Source organism: Kryptolebias marmoratus, linkage group LG10 (assembly GCF_001649575.2).
Source record: "Kryptolebias marmoratus isolate JLee-2015 linkage group LG10, ASM164957v2, whole genome shotgun sequence".
Lineage (NCBI taxonomy): Eukaryota > Metazoa > Chordata > Actinopteri > Cyprinodontiformes > Rivulidae > Kryptolebias > Kryptolebias marmoratus.
The window spans coordinates 5,000,965-5,023,009 of NC_051439.1; the positions used below are offsets into that span (position 1 = coordinate 5,000,965).

The following is a 22,045-nucleotide window of genomic DNA, read 5'->3' on the forward strand; positions in this document are numbered from 1 at the left end:
TTGAAGCAGGAGGGTGCAGCTAGTTTGGTGACCAGCCGCAGCTGCTGCTGTTTGGTGACAGACCAGCGGTAGAAAATAACAGCTCAGAACAGCTAAGCACAGCTATTGAGGAGCGTCCGGCGACAGAGTTGTTAGCTCGCTCTGTGAACAGTTAAGCTAGCCCAATAGTTGCTGTACTTGCCGTCTGAGAGTCGCTTCTGGGAGCAAGAAGAGATGTTAGACTGAAGATCACTTGCGTGACGTCAGGCATTTATGCTGGGAGGAAGCCCTCCTCCTGGAGCTGACGTCACTTCTGTCGGCCAGTCAGGACTGGCGTAATGTAATAGAGCTTCTGGGGGACAGGCGCGGGGGCGTGTCCCATAGTGAGATACCGAAACGAATGTTGAAAGAGAACAATAGTAAAATGAGTCAAATATTTGCTAAAGCTGAAATTTGCAAAACAGTAGCTAAAATTGAAAATTAGAAATAATAGCTAAAACCTAAAATTAGATGCTAAACCTAAATTTAGCTAAAAGGATGCTTAAAAGAACAAACCTGTAGCTGAACGTTAAAAGCTAAAACTAGCAAAACGGTAGATAAAAACAGCACAGTAGAAGGTAAAATTAAACTCACCAACTAAAATGAGCATAACTGTAGCTAAAAGCTAAAAGGGGCTGAATGGAAGCTAAAAGCTAAAAGATGTGGAACAAAAAAAGCAGCAAAATGATTGCTAAAAGCTAAAAATAGTAGATTGATAGCTAGAAGCTTGAGGTGGCAAAATAGAGCAGGTCTGAAGCAGATTACAAAGGGAACAATGTTTTTTAAAGATTTGAAGAGAGCCCAAAGTATTTCTATGAGGAAATTTTATTTTAAGTAAAAAAAAATGTCTTTAAAAGTTCAAAAGTGACATAAACCAAAAGTCATAGCATACTAATCTGATCAAGCTGAATGTTTTAATATATGAAGTGACAGAATAGCACAATGCATGTGGCAGTAGTTTCATTGCAAAAAACATATAAAAGAAACTATAAACTGGGAAACAACAGTGTGAATGCTGACTCTGCATTCGCACTGTTGTTTTCCTGTCTCATATTAGTAACTAATAACAGAATAATTGCGTTCTTTCTGCTCACAGCAACAGTTAAAGCGCCTCAAGTCGAAGAGGAAGGATGTCCAGCAGCTGATCACCAGAGGTCAACAACTGCAGGCAGAGGAGGGACTGGGAGAAACTCTGCAGCAGGATCTGCAGACTTTAGAGAACACACTCAGCAAAATGGAGCAGAATATGGATTCACAAGAGCAAAACCTCGAGGTGAGCACTGTTACTAAATTTCCCAAATTATGGACTCTTTCAGCCTTTCTTACTGTCACACAAGAACTCTGATTTTTGTACATATGGACTTTGAATCACACATGGATTCAGGTTGATGTTGTCATTGAATGTTTTGATTGATTTTGTCATAGCACATTTGTTTATTATATAGTACAATGTAATATAATTAGTTATTATTATTATTGCCATTATTATTGAATACCTGTTATTATATATGAACCAATATACTAAATACCCATCTTATTTAACCTTACCTCTGTTGTCAGTTTCAAACATGTTACTAACCTTATAATCCAATGTCTGCCAATACCATTTCAACAGGACAGTCCTACTCCTTTTATTAGGAAATGTATCGGCCTGTAAGAAATCCTGTTTTAGGGCGTGATTTCCTCCTAGTGGATTGTGTGTCCTGATAATTGACGATGGAATAAGCATATAATAGCAAAGACTGCCAAGATCTCGTCAAGTTAATTTCTGTTCAGAGTAAAAGAAAAAAAAAAGAGTTAGTTATACAGACCCCCAACAGCCCAAACCTATCAACTTTTAGGGGAGATACAATCAGTTTTCAATTATCAGAAAATATCAGACAAACTCAGAATTAAACATTTGAGCTTTTGGAGTCTGACTATTGTATCAGTTAAACACAGTGTGTTGATTTATTGTCCAATTTATTTTTCAGAATGCTGTTGTCAAATAGCTGACAGTTTGTTTAATTTCTTTATGTTGAAATATTCAGTGTTTTTCTTGCTATAAATGCAGTTTATATGTTGATTCTGATATTTCTGCTCTTGGGTGTTGTTCTGTTGAGTTTTGTTCCAAAATATTTTGTTTGTGATATTTGTTTTTTTTATCTATAGCTATAATAGAGATGGCACACATAAGGTTAAAACATGTAAAATACCAAATAAATAAAAAAAATAAAAACATGTTTGTATGAAAGAAAGTCCACCATTCATCATTGTATAATTTTACGCTGCTTGAATGTGTTAGATGTCCAAGTTAAACATCTTCACACTGCCTCAGCAGCAGCACCAATAGTGTGATCGGGGTGAGGTTCACACAGAATAAATGAACCATCTCATAATTCATATTGAAAAAACAACTGTGTATTCTACAGTTCATCCATATTGATATGGTTTCATTACTGCCCACCTTACAGCGGTGGGTAGTAATGTTTATGTGGATTTTTTATCTTCCTGTTACAAAAGTAGCTCTGTCAGTTTTACAGATATTAAGCTTAAATGAAGTGTGTTAGTAGCTGAGAGTCATCCACAACTTGTGCTTTGAGTGCTAACTGATTGTGGAAGATCTGTATTTAAAGCTGTGCCATTAATTGTTTGAGTCACAAACCATTGGCTGGATTTTAATGAAACTTTCAGAAAGTAATTATCCGATGGACATCTACAAATTATTAACTTTTGGAGTCAATTAAATTCAAGATGGCCACCTCAGCTTATCAGCCTTAGCAAACACAAAAATGACTGTAAGTTAGTCAAGTGTGCAAAGGTTGAGCTAAGCTTTTGTGTGGTAGTAGTTGAGACTCGTCCCTAACATTTTCTCTCAGTGCTAACAGATTGTTCGAGATAAAATGTTATGGCCATAGCTTGGTCATTTCTCAACATAAATAACTGTAGTTTGAAACTGATATAAAAGGTGGCAGGTGACATTCATTTATTTAAGGAATACTATACTCTTAATTACATGTATTTTTTATCTGAATTTGAATCGCATTTGTGCTTGGTCTCTAATATTTATGAACCTTTGATGTCCGCATAAATAAACTGGCAGCTTGATTATAAAAAAAAAAAATACACTGTTGTTAGTGTCTTCGACTTTTGTTGGTTTTGTAAACAGTGAGAGTAATAAAGTTGAATTTTGTGTGTGGTCATCCTCAGGTCACACTGGCAGCCTGGCAGGAGTTTGACAGCCAGCAGGAAGCAGTGCACGAGTTTGTCAAAAAAGCTTGTGCCACAACCGAGAGAGACCTGAACTTCAGCAGTCCAGAGAGCCTGGCAGTCGAACTGGATCAGGCAAGGGTAAGCACGTTCTGTAAGACATTAAAATAAATGCAATATATATATATATATATATATATATATATATATATATATATATATATATATATATATATATATAAATAGCTTTTCTTCCCCTGTGTAACAAACGGTACCAAACTGTGACCCTCTTATTGAGGTACACACAGAACCATGACTCAGGTGTACAATACCTCTAATAAATAAAAATAACATATATAAAAATGTTTTGTAGTTGATGTTTACAGAAAGTATTTCAGAAATGTAATAATATTGATTTCTACCATTTTTTTTAACAGGTGCTGTTGAAGCAGTGCAAAGCTGAGGCCTTACATATGAACACTTTACTAAAGAGAGCAACAGAAATCCAGCTTGGTCCAAGAAACAAGACTCTGCTTTCACAACAAGCTCGTTCCCTCAGTGAACAAGTGGACAAAGTGGAGACTGGCCTGAAGAAAGAGTAAGATAACTAGAGAAACTGCATTGTGCCACAAAAGGCAGTGGGATTAGCTAAAAGTAGCAAAACGGGGTCAAATTAGCAAAGCTATTTCTAAAAGTAGCAAAATGGACGTCAAGGTTAAAATCAAGGAAACAGTTGCTAAAAGGTAAAAGCAGCAAAGCTGTAGCTAAAAACTGAAAGTAGCCTAAGAAGACAAAAATAGCTTGCTGAAGCAGATTTCAAAGAGAATTTAAAACATTTCCATCTATTTCTGTGGGGATTTTTTTTTTTAAAAGTCAACTATTTTGGAAAGTATACAAATGACCAAAGTCACACTTTTTCCTATCAAGCTGAACATTCTGATATGACTAAAATGGATTAAAGTACACAAAAAAACAGGAAAACAATCGTGTGAATGCTGAGTCACAATTCACACAGTTAAGATTAACCAGTTTAAGAGGAGTTTAGCAGTGTTTTGATATGAAATATGCTGGGCGACAAATGTAGTACAGGTGAATTTGAAACTACAAATATTTTTTGGTAAATGACTTGACAGAAATTTTTAACAATTATCATGTGGCACTGTGGCATTATCAACTTTTCCCCCAGAGTCAAGAATCTGGAAGAAATGAAAACTCAGTGGGATCGATTTGGAGCTGGATTTGAATCATTTTCCTTGTGGATATCTGAAAAGGAAAAAGAACTGGATGTAATAAAATCATCATCTTTGCCTCTTGAGGAACAGCTCAAAAGAGTAAAGGTACAGTACTGTACATGATTAAACTACTTACACCTCGTGCATCCCAGCCAGCGGGCTTCAGCCACAAAAAACAGCACCCCACGCCTAAAATCAATAAGCCTTGAAGGCTGCTTTCCCCAAGCACTAACAGACTCCGTTTTTCCACACCATTATTTTTGTTTTCATCGCAAATGCGGAGAAGAACCATTCAGAGTCTGTGGTTTGAGGAAATCCGCAAGCTGTCATCATTTTACAAGTGTGCCGTTAGAAAATAGCTGTGCAATTAATCAAATCTGTAGTTTCGATTTTGGCTCCAAAACATTCACAAAAATAGTGTCATGGACAGAAAACAAATATCAAAAATCTTTTGTCATTTTCAGCTTTGCGAGCATACACTTTCTCTTTCCTCCTGAGCAGGCTGCAGCCTGTTGTATTATACAGGACAGCTGTGCGGGGGGGTAGACACGCAGAGGTCTGCCACAGGCATTCAGAAATTACAGTATAACACCAAGAACTACGTTTATGGCTGAACAGTGTCTAAAACTCTGATTTGGAAGAACAAATTTTCAGTAGGTTTTGTTGGTACATTATTGATGGAAAATATGTGATGACCTGAACCATCAGTCAGATCCAAACAGAGAATAGGAGAGCTGTCATTAGCCTCATTTCAACAAACTCTTCCACATGAAAACATGTCAGGAGAAGTGGGACGTGAGCTTAATAAAGACTTCACAGCTGTATGCGTGGGATCAGATATTCTGCTATAAAAATAAAAAAAGTTATTCCCGTTTTGGTGAAGCTTTTCTAAAACACGTGTCTTGTTCTTTGTGTGTCAGTCTGTTGGAACAGAAGTTCAAGACCGAGCTGAGGTTCTCTCTCAGCTGGAGACAGACTCCCAGGCGTTGGCCCAGTTTGTGTCTTCAGGGGAGGCAGCTCGCATCAAGGCCCGTCTGACCCAAATCGGCAGGTATTGGGAGGAGCTGAAGGAGGGTGTCCAGCAGCTTGATGGTCAGCTGCAGGAAAGCTCCTCTCACCAGCAGAAGTTTAAACACAGCCTTGAAGAGGTAAATTGACTCCCAGATATTGCTATGGTGTAATAAATAGGGTAGATTTTGTTTTGATCCCAATTTTCTTTCAGGCACAAGCCTCTTTTTCCGAGCTTCACGCAAAACTGAAGAATCCCGTTAAATCCTGCTCTTCTTCATCAGAGACCTACAAAGCCCTTCAAACACATATGGTATGAAGCACTTTTTTATCTTAATTAATAAAAAACAGAATTTATCATCTGATGAGGTAACTGCAAAGGAAAATAACAGAAAGGGCATTTTTGGTGAGAATGCAGTGGGAATGCCGAGTGCTGAGCGACTTTGCTGAAATTAGCTGAAGAAGCTAAAACTGTGTTGTTAAAATTTTAGTTTGAGCAAAACATAAACTAAAAGCTGCAAAACAATAGCTAGAAGCTAAAAGCAGCGAAACAAATGCTAAAAAAACAAAACTATCTAAAATCAAGCAGTAAACGATGAGATAAAAGTAGCAGAATAGTAAATTGCAGCTAAAAGTAGTAAACTGGTAGCTGAATGCTAAAAGTGGTGGTAAAAGTAGGACAAAGGACAAAAATACAGCAAGTACGCTGAAGCATATTTAAAAGAAAACAATGTTTCGAAGGAACTGGATATTTCAATGTTTTTCTATTGGGAATTTCATGCATAGTGGTTGCTGCAGTGGACAGCTATTTAAAAGCCATTTTCTTGTATATTTATTAGTTTTTATGTTATAATTGTGCATCGATCACTGAAGTGGACACTAGTGCATGCAAGCAATATTCTGCCATCTTGTAAAAAAAATCTCAAAATGTACACTGTCCTCCTGAGTGGACATGTTGAAAACTTCTTGAATTTTTACAAAACAAATTTTCCACCCTTTTTTTTAATACCCTAATAAAAATAAAAACACTTTGAGGAAAAAAAATCCTGGCTGAAGTTATAATAATACTTGCATGAAAAATTAAATATTTTGAAAAGTTTAAAAGTTACAAAAACTAAAACTCATGGCATACTATTCCCGATTGAGCTGAAAGTTTTGATATATGAATGGTTGAAATAGCACAAACTACAGAGAAGTTGTCTCATTTCGTTAAACATATGGAAGAAAGTATAAACTAGAAACCAACAGTGTGAATGCTGACTTAATATTTACACTATTGACTTAGCATTTGCACAATAAAATGACAATTGTTCCTTTTTGTGCCAGCATGATAGTCAAGTGGTTCTTGTGGGTAAATGTCATGTATTGTTGTTACCCAGGATGTCTGTCAGGGTCTGGAGCAGCTGAAGGGAACCTTGCTGTTGCTTTCATCTAGTGCTCGACGGATCAGTGACAAAGAGGAAGCAGTGAGGACCGTGGCAGAGCTAAACACCAGCTATGAACTGGACATACAGGAAGCAAAGGACAAACAGAGCACTCTGGAAGACCTACTTTCACTGTGGCAAAAGTACGAGTTACTCAGAGATAAAAAAAACAAACAAAAAAACCTAACATATACTTTGTGTATAGATATACAGTAAGTTGAAATAAAGAAATGCTTAACAAAGTTAATGCGACACAAAAAGTACATCAGATTATCACTCGAAGTTAACTGAGACATGTAAAGTGAAACAAAAGATTCTGCTGTTTGAGACGTCGGTGTTTCTAATCTGAATCAGGTATGAAAAGCAGCTCTCAAACTTCATGTCCTGCCTGGAGAGAAGTGAGTCTGCATCCAAACCAGAAAGTCAATATCTGTCAGCTGACAAAACTAAGCTACACACTGAGCTGCAGGATTTCCAGGTACAATAATTATTTTCAAAAATAACGTCTTCACCCTAAAAGTAATTAAGTAATCTTTTCAAACACAGGTCCTTTGTTTTTGTTTTTTCAGGCCCTGCAGCTTGATGAGCAGGGCCTAGAGAGGGCTCATGCTGACTTGGTGTCTCTGGGCACATTACTTCACCCCACTGCACCTGAGAAGAGAGTCGTTCAGCTAAAAGAGGAGCTTCAGACTCTACAGAAAAGATTGACTGTCCAACAAGAAGTCATCCCTCAAAGGTAAATTATTATGGAGTCAATGGTCTAACATTTGATGAAGGAATGCATAGGTCCAAAATTTAAAAGCTAAGATCAGAAACTGAGAAATGACAGTTAGTTGTTTTGATAAAAAGACATATTTTGTTTTTGTTTTTTTTGTCATAAACTCTCAACAACAATGTAAAAACATAACATTTTAGTAAAAGGACAAATGTATACTAATTTTAGTGGACAAGGAGTTCTAAATTGTTGTATATTCCAAACGTGAAAAATCCTGTAAACTGTTCCCTTTTACCTAAAAAAAGCATTCCGATCCTTTGATTTGCTGGGTCCATTGTTCTTTGTCTTCTTGTACTTGGAAAGTACATTTTAGTTTATTCATAGGAACAAAAGCACAACATGAGTCACTTTTCTTTAAAAACAAACAAACTGTGGGGTCGTGTGGCCTGGCAGTAGACCCTTTGAGTGAAAGTTTCATTGGCTTGCAGATCGAACCCAACCTGAGAGTTTTTTCAAAAATCTTCTAGACCCACACAACCATGGAGGCCCGTCCTCAAAAGGTGGTCAAAGCACTGAAAAATCATTCAGCTGTCATTCGCTAAAACTGATTTATAGAAGGTTTTAGGGGATATTTATAATAAAGTTGTTTGAATTGTATGTAAATTATTCCCACTCCATATCCCCTTAACAAAGTCTGATTTCCTTTTATTGATGGTTAAATCAACAACAATTTTTTTCTCCCATAATGCTTTCTAAATTCAGCAGTTTTGTGAATGATTACCAAAAAGTCTACTTTTTGGTAAAAGTCAGTAAAGGTTTGTGGTCCTTTTTTTAACCATGATATTGGAATAAAAATAATAAAAGTGGTTAATTAAAGATGAAAAACTTGCATTGTACCTAAAATTGCACATTTTAAGAAGAATTTTTTCATCCAGTTTTCTGTTAAACCCAAAAATTAATAATACCCTTAAACAACAACCTCTAAGCTTGCGGACTGAAATTATACCATTCTTAATATGAATTACAAAATTACTCCAAGCGACACAGATGACAACCCTAGTTTAAAGTAAAAATTATGGATGACCCCCAGCTACTGCCACACACAGTTTAAAGGGGACCTATAACCAAAATTCACTTTTTGCATGTTTTTGTACTTCCATTTGGGTGTCTGCTGCTTCTAGAAACACAATGGACAATGCCAGGGTCATAAGACAGGCTTGGAAGATAACACAAGACTCAAGTCACCCAGCACACCATCTTTTTAAAAAACTGCCATCTGGTCGGAGGTTCTGTGCTGTCAGAACAAAAACCAGCAGAAACAAAAATAGTTTTTTCCCCACTGCAGTCTCCCATCTGTCTGAAGTTTCGTTCTCCTGCACTGTGACTAGGAACGATTCCTGCATGCAGATCCCTGTAGATTTGGTGAAATATATGTGATTGTGATTGATTGATTGTGAAAATGTTTTTGGGTAAAGTGCTCACATAAAACCAACAGGAAATTGTTTTGAATAATGATTAATCTGTTGATCTTTTCCTCTCTCTGTTTTCACCAGAATCACAGAGCTTCAGAGCCATGTTTTGTTGGTGGAGCAGTTTGACGAGGCCCTTCTGAAATTCTCCGAGTGGAGTGAGACCACACTCTCAAATCTGCATTCAGCCTCTCAAATCAACATAGGAACCCTGCAGCACTCTGCTGCCCACGTAAAAGTGAGAGCCAGGCTGACATTTTACTTTGGTGTCCAAAAATACTTTTTTTTTCTTACCTTAAAACTAGGGATGCACTGATACCACATTTTCTTTCAAACTGAGTAGAAGTACTAACATTTGAGTACTTGCTGATACCAAGTACCAATACAAGAACTAATATTCAATTCAGCTTCTCATAATCGCTTTGAAAATCTGTTTGAAAATCAGAGGTGCTTGCTTTCAGTGGAAACTCCTCCTGTTGGTGAGCGGAGAGATTGGAGGGAATCAGGAAGCTGGTTTTTAGATTTGTATATTCCCAGGATCCCCTTCTGCTCAGTGACAGACTCCAGCCCTTTCCTGCAGCTATTGGCAAACTCTATGAACTCAGCATCCTGATGTTTTATCAAATCGCTTGTGTTGACACTGCTAGATTTTCTACCTCTTTTTCTCAGCGTTCCTGAGCATAATTTACAGTCTGCCTGACTTTTGTCTCCATCGGTTACTTAGAAGTACTGTGGGTGGGCATACTGATCCAAATATTGATATTACCGATGCCAGCACTGGTATTGTATCAGACTGATACCAGCGTGATGGACTAGTACATGGCTGCTGTTCCAGAAGTATAATGAAAAGGATAGCAGAACAATTTTTTTTTATATGTTCTGTTATGGTTTTGTGTTTGAGCCCCCCCCCCCATACATTGGTGTTCCTCTATCAATACACAACTGGGAGGTGAACATCACAGCGCTGTAAAGTACTGGTGGTACTGATAACACTTTTATGAGTATGAGTACATACACACGGTATTGGACCGATAGCTAATACTGGTATCAGTGCATCCCTGTTTAAAACTCATCAGGCAAAATGGAGGTTTAACTGAGAACAAGTGATCTTTTATCACTGACAGGAGACCCAGGTGGCCCTGCAGCTGCAGTCCACTGTGAAGCAGAGCTTGGAGCAGCAGACCAAGAAGCTCTGTGAGATCTGTGAGTCTGCTGATGCACAGCTGCTCCGCAGCAGAGTAGAAAGCTGCCTGCAGCCGTACGTGGAGGCCCAGCACTTAGCCGAGCTTCAGTCAGAGTGCCTGGAACGGCTGGAAGCCTTTTTGCAGACCCACGGCGTGGCGTCAGGAGTGCTGCGGGGTCTGAAACAGACTGTGGAAAGCGCTGGGAGCTGGGACCGTGGAAGGGTAGAGGAGCTGCAGCAAGAACTAGCCACCATTGTTCCAGACATAAGTCAGCTTGAGTCTCTTGCTGTGAATCTGGACAGCAGCCTTTGCAAAGGTCATCTCCACATCGGTGCTGAAGATGGTTCTCATAAGTCGTGTCGCATGCTGGCTGATTCCCTCAGTGCTGAGCTAGACGCAGTGAGGAACTTGCTGGGTTCCAAGCAAAGTGAAGCGGAGGCCCTGGGTGCTCTGTGGACTTCATTTAGACAACGAAAAGAACAACTGCTCAAAGCAGTGGAGGACATTGAGGAAAAAGCCGACCACCAGACTCTCAAAGAGCCCAGCCTGCATGGTCTACAGCAGCGGTAAAGTACACCATGATTTAAATAAAGCAAGAATATGCACCTCAGTAAATTCAATGAGTAAACATAAAAATTAGGACAGATTGTTAGATAGTTCATTGTGACTCACAGGATTTTCTTTAATAATACTTAATACCTTCATTACTATTAATAAACTATTACTAGGTTTTTATGAAGGACTTCAAAGTCTTATTGTTCTCACAATGACCTGCCGATAACTCATAACAGACTAATATGCTTATAAAACTGAACCTTATGTTTTTTGCTCTCATCAACTTGTTGTAAATATATTAAAATGTTTAATTTGCAAACAGATTTCATAGGAAGACCCCACTGTGATGCTGGATGTTAAAACTAACTGTTAGAGCAAATTGATGTTTTGATGTTATTAATGTTTTCTCTTTTTTTAATGCCCTGTCCACATGGGAACATTTTTTGCAAATATGTTAAAACATTTTATTGCTGCAATTAACACCAAGTATACATTTAAACACATTGAAAATGGGAATAGTTTTGAAAGACTTGACACTTGTGTCTAAAGGTCTAACTATGATTTGCTTTGAAAATTGTTAGGAAAACTCTTCCCTCAAGCCGTCCCTCTCTGTGTAGTGGTTCTTAAAAGCGTCCACATGTCCACATATTTAGGACACAACTCTCAGTCAACACCGTCCTGCGTATTTGTGGTCTTGTAGTTTGATGTGACATGAAGTAGATGTCCCACTTTCTAGTCCACAAAAAGGATTCGATTCTTGTTCTTGTTCATCCCTGTCTTTTTCTTATTATTGTGTTTCCAGTTTTAGGCGTATTCTCGACAGTTCTTTCTGTTTCTGCTGTATTTTCATGGCAGTGTTACAGCGCCACTTACAGGCCTGTCATAGTTACTGCAGCGTTTTGGGTTTTTTTTGCATTTCTGTGTGGATAAAACCATTTACAGCATTGTTGCAAGGATATTTTTAGAGACAACAAATAAAAAAATAGTTTTGGAAAAAAAAAAAGCATTCCCATGTGGACAAGGTCTTAAAACTATAATTCTGTTCCAGAAATTTTATTTACATGCTACAGAAAACTGAACAAGAGAACTGCTACAAATAGCTGTTTCTGTGGAATTTCTAAGAATAAGTATTAATTTTCATGTTATTCTTGTTTAAAGAGCCACAAGTTGCAGACCCCTCATTTATTAGACTTGCTGTCATTATGAGCTTTTGCCCGACTGACATTTACGTTTACAATAACATGTTCTCCCTCTGTCAGCCTTCGGTTCTTTAATCAGTTGGAGGATGAGCTGCAGTCTCACCAACATGAAGAGCACTGGCTGAGGGAGAAGGGCAACCAGCTGGCTCAGAAAGATGCAGAGTTGGCCGGAGAAGTGTTGAGGGAAATTAGCTTGTTGGAGACAACATGGGAGGACACCAAGAAGCTCATTACAGAGAGGTACAGGAGCAGAACGTACAGCATGTTGGCAGGTTTTTTCAATAAAGTTTTCACCTTTCAATAAGGGGTGATAATGTTTTTGTCTGTGTGTGTGTTCGCACGTGTACTTGTTTGTTGTGTTAGCATATTATTTTAGTGAAATTGTATGTATAACTAATTAACTTTTAAAGTCAACCTAATTCAAGATGGCTGCCACACCCAACGGACTTCTTAAAAATGTATACGATATAAGGCATACTAGGCCTTTCATTTTGTTATAAATAATGATGTGCAACTTAAACACTTGTAATTAATGTCTTATTTGTTTTCCATATTAGACAGGAACAGTCTGGTGTTCTTGTTGAGCTAATGAGAGAATACCAAACCCTGAAAACTACTATCAGCAGCGTTATTGAGAGCGCTGAACCTCTGGTGGAGATAAGTTCTGTTCTGAAGGATCACGAGGAAACCAAGAGGACACTGGCTAAGGTTTCAAAAGAAAAGTTGTTTTTTAATGAGTTGTGACTCATGCATTTTTTTTTTACTTAAACAATTCACTACACAAATCCAGAATAAAGAATAAATAATTTTATTTTATATTGTTAGTTAATTTGTACACTGAGATGATTTGCTTTTTTGCAGCATGAAGCAATGAAGGCAGAGATCGCTGGCAAGCAACACGAAGTAGATCAGTTTTCTGGCAAAGGAAAGCAGCTGGTGATTGAACTGAAGAAGGTCCCAGAGTGTAACAGTGACATGATGAAAAAAGATTTGGAAACAATTGTTGATCAGTGGTTGGATGTAAGTTTGACTGATTGATTCTTCATTAAAATATGTAAATAAGGAATTTAAAGCAATTTTAGTGTCTTTAAATGAACAGCTCAGGGGTTAGAAATCTGGAGCGTTAAAGCTTGATATAAAACTTCAACCTTATTTAAGATGTGCTGTTTTAAAATGAATTTAATCTGTTTTTTAGATGTCCGAGAAAATAGATGACAACATTGATCGCCTGCATCAGAGTTTGGGATTGTGGGATGATGTACGTAAAATAAATGAAGACATTGAGAGCTGGACGAGCAGCTGTGTAATTGAACTAAACGAAAGCCTGAACAACTTCAACAACAGTCAAAAAGTGTCAGCCAGGCTCTCAGTGCTACAGGTACTGGAAGAGTTCAGATGATGTTCATGCTATGACATGTCTTAGATCACTTGGAAACTGGAACTATTCAGATTACTACTTTGTAGGTTACCCATTAAAACAATAAAATTATTTCATGTTTTCCTAATTTCATACATTTACAGGCAGACATTGGTGAGAAGGAGCAACAGCTTGAAATCCTGCAAACCAAAGTATCAGAACTGAAGAAATGCAGTCAAAGTCAAGAGACTCCAGCTAAATTACAGGTACTTAAGATGAATTATTCACAGAGTGTTGGTATTCAATTCATCTGTGGTTTTTCTGAATCATTATTTAGGTAGCCAATGTATAAGCACTGAAGCACCTTATTGTTTTCTTGTTTAGTTTCTTCTGTACATTTTTTTTTTCACTCAAACTACTTCTGCATACTTTGTGCTATTTTAACCATTCATATTTCAAAAAATTCAGCTCGATCATGAACAGTCTTCTGTGACTTGTTTTTTGTAACTTTTTTACTTTTCAAAATATTTAAATTTAAATACAAATATTTTCCCCATAGAAATGCATTGAGATCTCTTTATTTCTTTTAAAGACTCTTTAAAATCTGCTTCAACTTACTTGCTCTATTTTTGTCATCTTGTGCTTTTTTCGCTTTTAGCTACCATTCTGCAACATTTAGCATTAGGGTACCTTTTAGCTACTTTTAGCTTTTAGCAATGATTGTGCTGCTTTTAGCTACTGTTTTGCTAATTTTAGCTTTAGCGTGTTTTACTCATTTTAACATCTGTTTTACTATTTTAGCTTTAAGATTAGTTTTGCTCATTTTGGCTACTGTCTGTTGTTCTTAGCTTGAGTTTTGCTCATTTTAGCTTCTGTTCCACTTTTAGCCTCTTCAGCAAATTTGAGCAAAGTCATTCATCAGTCACAGTTTCTCTTGTTAATCTTTGGTTTAAAGGTTTTGTCCTGTGTCTTGTCAAACAGCTTTGAATAAGAAATTATACACCAAAACATACGGTTTAATTGGAAATGTTGTATTATGACTTTTAATAGTGGTAAGTTGTTCAATGTAGACAAAATGTGCAAAATACAGAGAAAAATACAATGAAGATCAATAGAAATTTGGCAAAAGACATGAGAAAACCCAGCCCTCTTTGGAGCTGTCACGGAGTGACAGACACAAGTGTGTGGTTACCATGGTGACCATAATTAGCCATAGTCAGTAGATTTACCTTTTTTTATCGTAGTTCTATTAAATTTATACAGCACAATATAGACATTTTTTAAGCTTAGATTATTTTTGGCAACGGCTGCATCGACACCTTTTGATATTTCTGCAGAACATTTTTAAGTTATTTTATAGCCTTTAAGGTATTTTATCCTGAAAAAAGAGTCACCTTTGTTTCATACATAAATACCCACAAACGTATGTTTTCCTCGTATCAGGTGCTGGAGAATGACCTGCAGAAGAAGATCCACACTGTTCAGACACTACATGAACAGATTAAAGGAAACCTCACTGACTTCACTTCCCAGCGCAAACAGCTGGAAGACTACATCTCACAGATGTCTGCGTGGCTAAAAAGTATGGAGGATTCTTTGGTGTCTTCTCCAACAGGATCAGATCCTGAGGACATCTGCAGAGTAAAGGTGCAACTTTATAAACAGAAAATAATTAAGGCTTGCAAAATGTTTAGATAATGTAGAAAAATCTGTTAACTGTAAAAGTTTGTGAGCCAAAAATTACCAGACATGTTGATGGTTTTGTTAACCCAAAAACTAAATATTTTTCAACATGTTTGGTAGGACCTTCAAAAAGAGCTGCAAAACCAGCAGGGGAGCATCGATTCCACCAGGGAGAGCCTCAACAACCTGTGCAGAAAATATCCCTCTGAGGAACTGTCTGCTTTGGGCTCTTCTCTCACTGACCTCATCAAGACTTATGAGTCCGTGAACCAGCTTTCTGCAAGGACCCTAAACTCGCTGCAAAACTGTCTTCAGCAGCACTTCAGCGGTAAGATGTCTGACTGAGGAGGAAAGAATAAAATTCTACTTTTAGAAAAAAAAAAGTTTTATAATGCAAATCTGTCTGAATTTAGTCCAGATGTGATTTATTACTCGCTGTCAAAGGCAAAGGGGCAATAACATTTTTGCCAATGTCAGTGTGTGTTTGCTTGTCTGTCATGTTAGCAAAATATCTTGTGAACCAGTGGATGGTTTAAAAAGAAAAAGGTCTTGTAAATAAATGTTAACTGTTAAATGTTAAATTGCCTGCACTTCTATAGCGCTTTATCTAATCCAAGGACCCCAAAACGCTTTACACTACAATCAGTCATTCACCCATTCATCCACACATTCACACACTGTTGGTGATAAGTTTCATTGTAGCCACAGCTGCACTGGGGGCTGACAGAAGTGAGGCTGCCATTATATCGGCGCCATCAAGCCCTCTGACCACCACCAATAACTAGATGTACATCTGTAACCAGTTAACTTTTTGAGTCAATTCAGTTCAAGATGGCTGCAATTGTCAATAACTCAACCAATTTTACAGATATTGACCTAAAATGTGTGTGGTGTGGTTGTATTTAAAACTGATCCCCAACTTATGTTGCAAGTTCAATCTGACTGCAGGATATCTGTTCTCAAAATGTTGCCATTGGAGTCGACTCTGTCTGTTGGGAAAATATCTCAAACCAATGGATGGATTTTAATGAAATTGTCATTGGCTGTACATCTACAACTCATTACCTTTTAGAGTCAACACAATTCAAGATGGTTGCCACAGCCAACTGAGCTCAGACCAGTGGTTCTCAGGCTTTTATCGACTCACAAATAACTGTGGCAAAGCCTTGTGACCCCAAATGTATACAAACAGTACTCCTAACCCCACTTAACAAGAGCATAACAACATCACCTTCTGAACAATTATAATACAATTATGATAATTATGATCACTGTTTTTGTAACAGGTATGATTCCCACAGTGGGGTCCTGACCCCAGCTTTGGCAATCACTGCCTTTGACAACTATAAAATGGCTACAACTCAGTCACTTTTACAGATATTATGTTACAATTTATAGCTGAGAGTCATCCTCAACACATACTCTGAGAGCTAACACATGTCACTATATTGCAGGAGCCTCATGCCATTCAAAAAGTTTGACCAAAAAGGTCTAACACGATCTTAGGCTAAAACTCTGGCTTGAAAGACATCGGACAATATGCGTTGCTTCAAGGAATTCAATATTTTTTTTCTCTCCATCATCAGATCTTGTCCAGGATTTCCATTGCTGGCTTTCAGAACAACGGGAGATCGTGAAAGAATGCTCTGATAGATCAGGAGATACACAAATTGTGGATCGTAAACTACAGAAACTCAAGGTAAACTTTGCTTGGAAATTAAGTCTGTTTTGTAATGTGCTATTCCTAATAAAACTGTTAAAATATTGCCAGAGTTAAAATAAAAAAAAATAAATAGAAAACAAGAAACTTAAGATGATTTGGTTTATTTCTAAGGGTGCCATGGATCGTGTCGAGGAGGGTGAAATGCGACTTACTCAAGTCTGTGAAGAGGGAGAGAAACTTCTTCTTCATCTTCCTAAAGCCAGCTCTGGGCAGGTCCAGCAGCACCTTTCCTCCATCCAGCAGGACTGGGACAGCTTTGTGGAGCAGTGTAGGCAGAACCAACAGATCCTTGAGGACAGCGCGTCTCTTATGAAAGGGTAAAAGACATACATTGGCTTGTTTTCTAACACTCTTTTTAAACCCATCATTTATAAACAAGACAATGTCGGACCTCTTATAGGTTTGAGGGTCGCCTCAAGAAACTTAGGTGGTGGCTGGAACATATGGAAAACAGGATGACGACAGATCTACTTGAAGCCAAACAGCGAGGTCATGAAAAAGTTGTGCTTGACCAAGTTGAGGAATACCTGCAGGAAGTCCTCAAAGAGAGGTGATAAATATATGTATTTACTTTATATATATATATATATATTTAAGAGGCTATTTTATTTTCATTTTTTTTTTCAGATTTTTCTCTGAGTGCGCCTAAAATCGTGGTGTGTCTTTGTCTGTCATGTTAATAAAATGTCTTATGAACAAGTGGACAAATTTTGAACCTTTTAGAAAACAATCATTGGATGTATATCTACAGCTGATTAATCTTTGCAGTCACCTCATTTCAAGATGGCCGCCACAACCTACTGAGAAACTCTGAAACCCAAAAATGACCATAACTTTTTACAATATTTCCCTAAATTTGGTGTGGTAGTTGCTGAAAGTCATCCACTAACACATTGTCTGAACTCTTTACAGAAAACGTTGCCATTAACTAGTGGGGTTAACCTTGTTTGTCTGTTACCAAATTATCTTGTAAAGTTAGTGAAGCTGGTTGGGTTTTACAGATTTTTTTCTAAAGATGTCACTGGATGTTCATGTACAACTGAATAACTTCTAGAGTCACCCCAGCTCAAGATGGATGCTACAGCTAATCAACCTTAGCTAACACAAAAACGGCTCAAATTCTAATTCAACACATACTCTGAGCATGCACAGTTCTCACAAAATGTTGCAATATCTCATGATTGTACATAATTTCATGACAAGGTTCGACCAAACCAGCTATAACTCTGTCATTTCTCATTATGAAATAATCTTAGTTAAAAACTGACAAAAAAAAGGCAGCAGTCTGAATAATAGGTCTTTAATTTAATCTTGTTTTTATTGTCATTATTTACATGCAGAGATTCATTTGAGCGTCTCTGTCAGGAGGGACAGGCTCTAAACGAGGGTGGACGAGGGGATGGAAGTGAGACCAGAGTTTCAGCTCAGCTGCAGTCACAGCACCAGGCCTTGTTGAGGCGTGTGAGGGAAAGGCTGCACAGTTGCCAGCTCACTTTACAGGAGCAACAAGCCTTTGAAGAGACTCTGCAGACCACCTGGTCCTGGCTTAATGGTGTCCAGGAGCGTCTGGCTTCACTTAACAGCACTGTTGGTAATAAGGAAACTCTGGAAAAAAGACTTGGTCTTGTACAGGTTAGTAAAAAATACCTTGTTCTGCTCTTTTTGTATTTAATTGTTTCTGCAAACAATTGAAATAAACACAAATGGGTGTATAGTGGGATCATAGTTCATTTCTGATGTTTTGTTGAAGGATATCCTGCTCATGAAAGGTGAGGGTGAAGTAAAGCTCAACATGGCGGTAGGAAAAGGAGAACAGGTTTTGAAACACAACAGAATTGAGGGGCAAGAGACCATTTGTTCACAGCTTCAGAACCTGAAGGATGGATGGGCCAACATGCTCATGAATGCTATGAGTTGCCACAGGTAGGTGTTACATTTTTTTACACAAAGAAAACACTGTTCACAGAAACAACTCAGTTTGTACAGCCCCATCTCTGAAAATGTAAAAAGATCAGAATTTGTACCTTTAAAAAAAAAAAAGAAAGATAAAATTTAAATTTGATGGCAGCAACTCATCTCAAAAACTGTGGGACAGGACCATGTTTCTCACTGAAGCATGCCTTGTGTTTTTGCATGGTATGTTCAGAAACTTACAAACAACAGTCTGTAAACATCCAGGAACTGAGGAGAGCAGCTGCTGGAGGTTTTAGAGGGAATGTTGTCCCATTCTGCTCTGATGGAGGATTCTAGCTGCTCAACAGTCCTGGCTCTTTACTGAATGTTTTATGTTTCATGATGCATCAAATGTTTTTAATTAGTGAGAGGTCTGGACTGCAGGCAGGTCAGTTCAGCTCCTGGACTCTTCTACTATGAAGCCATGCTGCTGGAATGATGCAGTCTGAGGTTTAACATTGACTTGATGAAATATGCCAGGTCTGCTCTGAAAACATCATATAGATGGGAGCATAAAACCTGTATATACTTTTCTGCATTGATGGTGCCTTTCCAGATGTGTAAGCTGCCCATGCAAGAGGCACTAATACACCCCCATACCATCAGAGAGGCAAGCTTTTTAACTATGGACCGATAACAAGCCAGATGGTCCCTTTCCACTTTAGTGTAGAGGATGTGGCATCTGAGATTTCCAAAAAGACTTTCAACATTTGTTTGTCTACCACAGAAGTTTTCCACTTTTACAGCCTTTTGTTTATCATGTCTCAAATTTTTTTGAGATGCGTTTCTGTCATCAAATTTAAAAATCCATTTCTTTTAAAAATAAAAGTACCATTTTTTTGTGTAAATATGTTTTTTAATATAAACATTCACAAAGATCCAACATTTTTAGAATAGGGTTTTATTTCAGGATGTCATACATTTGTAGGATTATGCACAATACTACATTATTTATGACTATTTTTCCATCATTCATAGTCGTCTGGAATGGACAGTGGCCCAGTGGACCAGCTTCCAGGAAAATAAGAGCCAACTGCAGCAGTGGATGGAGTCTGTGGAGCAGGAAGTGGGAATGACCCTGCCTCAGCAACCAGGCCTTAAAGAGAAGTGTGCCTTACTGGAGAGACTGAGGGCCATCCAAGCTGATGTGGACACTCATGCAGCAGCTCTGTCACACCTAACAGAGAGAGCAGTGGAGATGCATGAAAAAACTGGTGATCAAACATTTGGACCTGAGTCAAGGGCGGAGCTCAATGCACACTTTGCCGATATATCAGCTGTTGTCAAGGTGATTTAGATCCAGGAATTTGTAAAGGTTGTTGCAAATTTGCCAGTTCTAGAAGATAAATCCAACAAAATAAAGATAGAAGTAAAGATGTGACATATCTGGGTCATTGTGCTGATAGTTAGTGGGTTGGGGTCATTTTGTTTTTTAAGAGGTAGTTTAAGAAGCCAAGCTGTTGTAAATAAACTGAGCATATTTTTGTTATTAAAAGTAAGACACTATGGTAACAACAGTATGATATGAAGCTTCCTGTTACTTCCAAAATCCCATCCTATTTAACCTAGCAAGGATAAAAAACTAAAACATACACAGGAATGGTCACAAATAGAGTGTGGGGTTTTTATGTAGTCATGATTAAAAGTAAATACAACGAATATAAAAAGTTTCCACCCCTCTGGTAAAATGTCAGGTTGTTTTGACGTACAAAATGAAACCATGATCAATCATTTTAAAACTTTTTCCCACTTTTACTATGACATACTGTATATCCTGTAAAACTCAACTAGAAAAATTGAACAGAATAATATAAATTGAAAAGATCAAATAAAATAATTGCATAAAAGAGCGAACTTTGAAACTAAGAATTTGTGGAAGCACTTTCTGATCTAATTTCATCCTTCAAGTTTATAAGTACTAAGTTGGAGCTTTTTCAAAGACATTCAACACTCAGCATTTAATTCTCTAGTTTTTACATACACATATATATATATATATATATATATATATATATATATATATATATATATATATATATATATTATTTGTTTTATTTACAACTGTATTGTTTTTTATTTCAGTTGAGTTGTACAGGATGTCATCGTAAAGGTCTAAATTTGTCTTAAATTATTTATTATAGTTTTTTTATTTATTTTACATTTTAAAAACCTGACATTTGAACCGAGGAGGTGCAGATTTTTTTACATCCACTGTATACCCACATATTGTGTTTTGTCTCGGCTCCGAAGGGTAAAGTGCAGTCTATGCAGAAAATTGTGTCTGAGCACGAGCAGTACCTCGACGCTGTGAGAGACGTCAATGACTGGTTGGTTTCAGCAAAAGAGGAGCTCCAGCGGTGGTCTGACCTGTCAGGAGACTCCGTCAACATTAAAAGAAAGCTCTCCAAAGTGCAGGTAAGGAAATGAAAGATGTCATTTTTCTTTAATAGATTATTTTGTTATGGAGCGAGAGATTTTCTTCACTTTCTTTAGTTTCTCAGATTGTGCTAACCCACTTTGGCTATGTCTACAGAGTTAGATATATGAGATATCTGCAGTTTCGGTGTTTAGTCTTGTTTTCTTGTTTACCAGATGCTTCTTTCTTATTATTTTTACCATTTATATTATTCAAGATTGGGTTTGAAAACCCAGATATTTCCGCCGCATGTGAAATCAGTTTTTTAGTTCTTTTGGCCACAGTGAAGATAATCTGTTAAATCAGGCGTGTCAAACTCTGTAACACAAAGAGGCCAAGAGCCAATCTGGATCGATATTTATAAAAAATTACATAAATTAACCTTGTTTTTAGATGTAATATGTCAAACTGTTTATATAGAAATATCAAATACCTTTCCTCAGTTACATTTTATAAAGAAATTAGAGCAAACATATTTTAATGACCAAAGAAAAACTGATCAAACTTTAAAAGACACATCATTAGCGTTCATTTTTTATGCCTTCTTATGATTTTTTTCTCCATTAAAACAGCAAAAAATCAAATCCGTTCATACATTTACAAACATTTAACTTCGAAACAAGAAGAAAATACAGAAAAAGGCATAAATACAATAAAGCAAATTCGCTGTTGGTTTGACCCACGTTAACTCAAGTCAGATACCTGATATTGTTTCTTGGCTGCAACAAGAGATCAATCGGTCCTGTTCGATGTTCTCTGTTGCTCTTTCTACGTCAAAATCAAAGATTACTGAGAAATTAAAACTTGTTTTCTGGGCTTCAAAGTAACCGTTTTCAGGTAGATTTTACTAAACAATACGAGAAGTGACAGTGACTCGATCTGCCACAGACCGGAGGGCTGAATCTAATAATATTTAAATG

General features: G+C 37.4%; 1 protein-coding gene across 1 annotated transcript in view; it reads left to right on the forward strand.

Annotated features, from left to right (window-relative positions):
- The window catches only part of syne1b (spectrin repeat containing, nuclear envelope 1b), a 149,709-nt gene that overhangs the window by 52,794 nt on the left and 74,870 nt on the right, over nt 1-22,045 (forward strand). Inside the window, exons 30-54 of the mRNA XM_025007067.2 lie at nt 1,115-1,291; nt 3,208-3,348; nt 3,645-3,805; nt 4,394-4,544; nt 5,360-5,587; nt 5,662-5,760; nt 6,827-7,014; nt 7,226-7,349; nt 7,441-7,607; nt 9,140-9,293; nt 10,180-10,805; nt 12,054-12,233; nt 12,551-12,701; nt 12,855-13,013; nt 13,189-13,371; nt 13,515-13,616; nt 14,794-14,997; nt 15,154-15,361; nt 16,620-16,732; nt 16,868-17,073; nt 17,157-17,306; nt 18,097-18,388; nt 18,507-18,679; nt 19,688-19,997; nt 20,960-21,124. Of these exons, the coding sequence (XP_024862835.1) occupies nt 1,115-1,291; nt 3,208-3,348; nt 3,645-3,805; nt 4,394-4,544; nt 5,360-5,587; nt 5,662-5,760; nt 6,827-7,014; nt 7,226-7,349; nt 7,441-7,607; nt 9,140-9,293; nt 10,180-10,805; nt 12,054-12,233; nt 12,551-12,701; nt 12,855-13,013; nt 13,189-13,371; nt 13,515-13,616; nt 14,794-14,997; nt 15,154-15,361; nt 16,620-16,732; nt 16,868-17,073; nt 17,157-17,306; nt 18,097-18,388; nt 18,507-18,679; nt 19,688-19,997; nt 20,960-21,124 (4,812 nt within the window). The remainder of the gene's footprint in view (nt 1-1,114; nt 1,292-3,207; nt 3,349-3,644; nt 3,806-4,393; nt 4,545-5,359; nt 5,588-5,661; nt 5,761-6,826; nt 7,015-7,225; nt 7,350-7,440; nt 7,608-9,139; nt 9,294-10,179; nt 10,806-12,053; nt 12,234-12,550; nt 12,702-12,854; nt 13,014-13,188; nt 13,372-13,514; nt 13,617-14,793; nt 14,998-15,153; nt 15,362-16,619; nt 16,733-16,867; nt 17,074-17,156; nt 17,307-18,096; nt 18,389-18,506; nt 18,680-19,687; nt 19,998-20,959; nt 21,125-22,045) is intronic.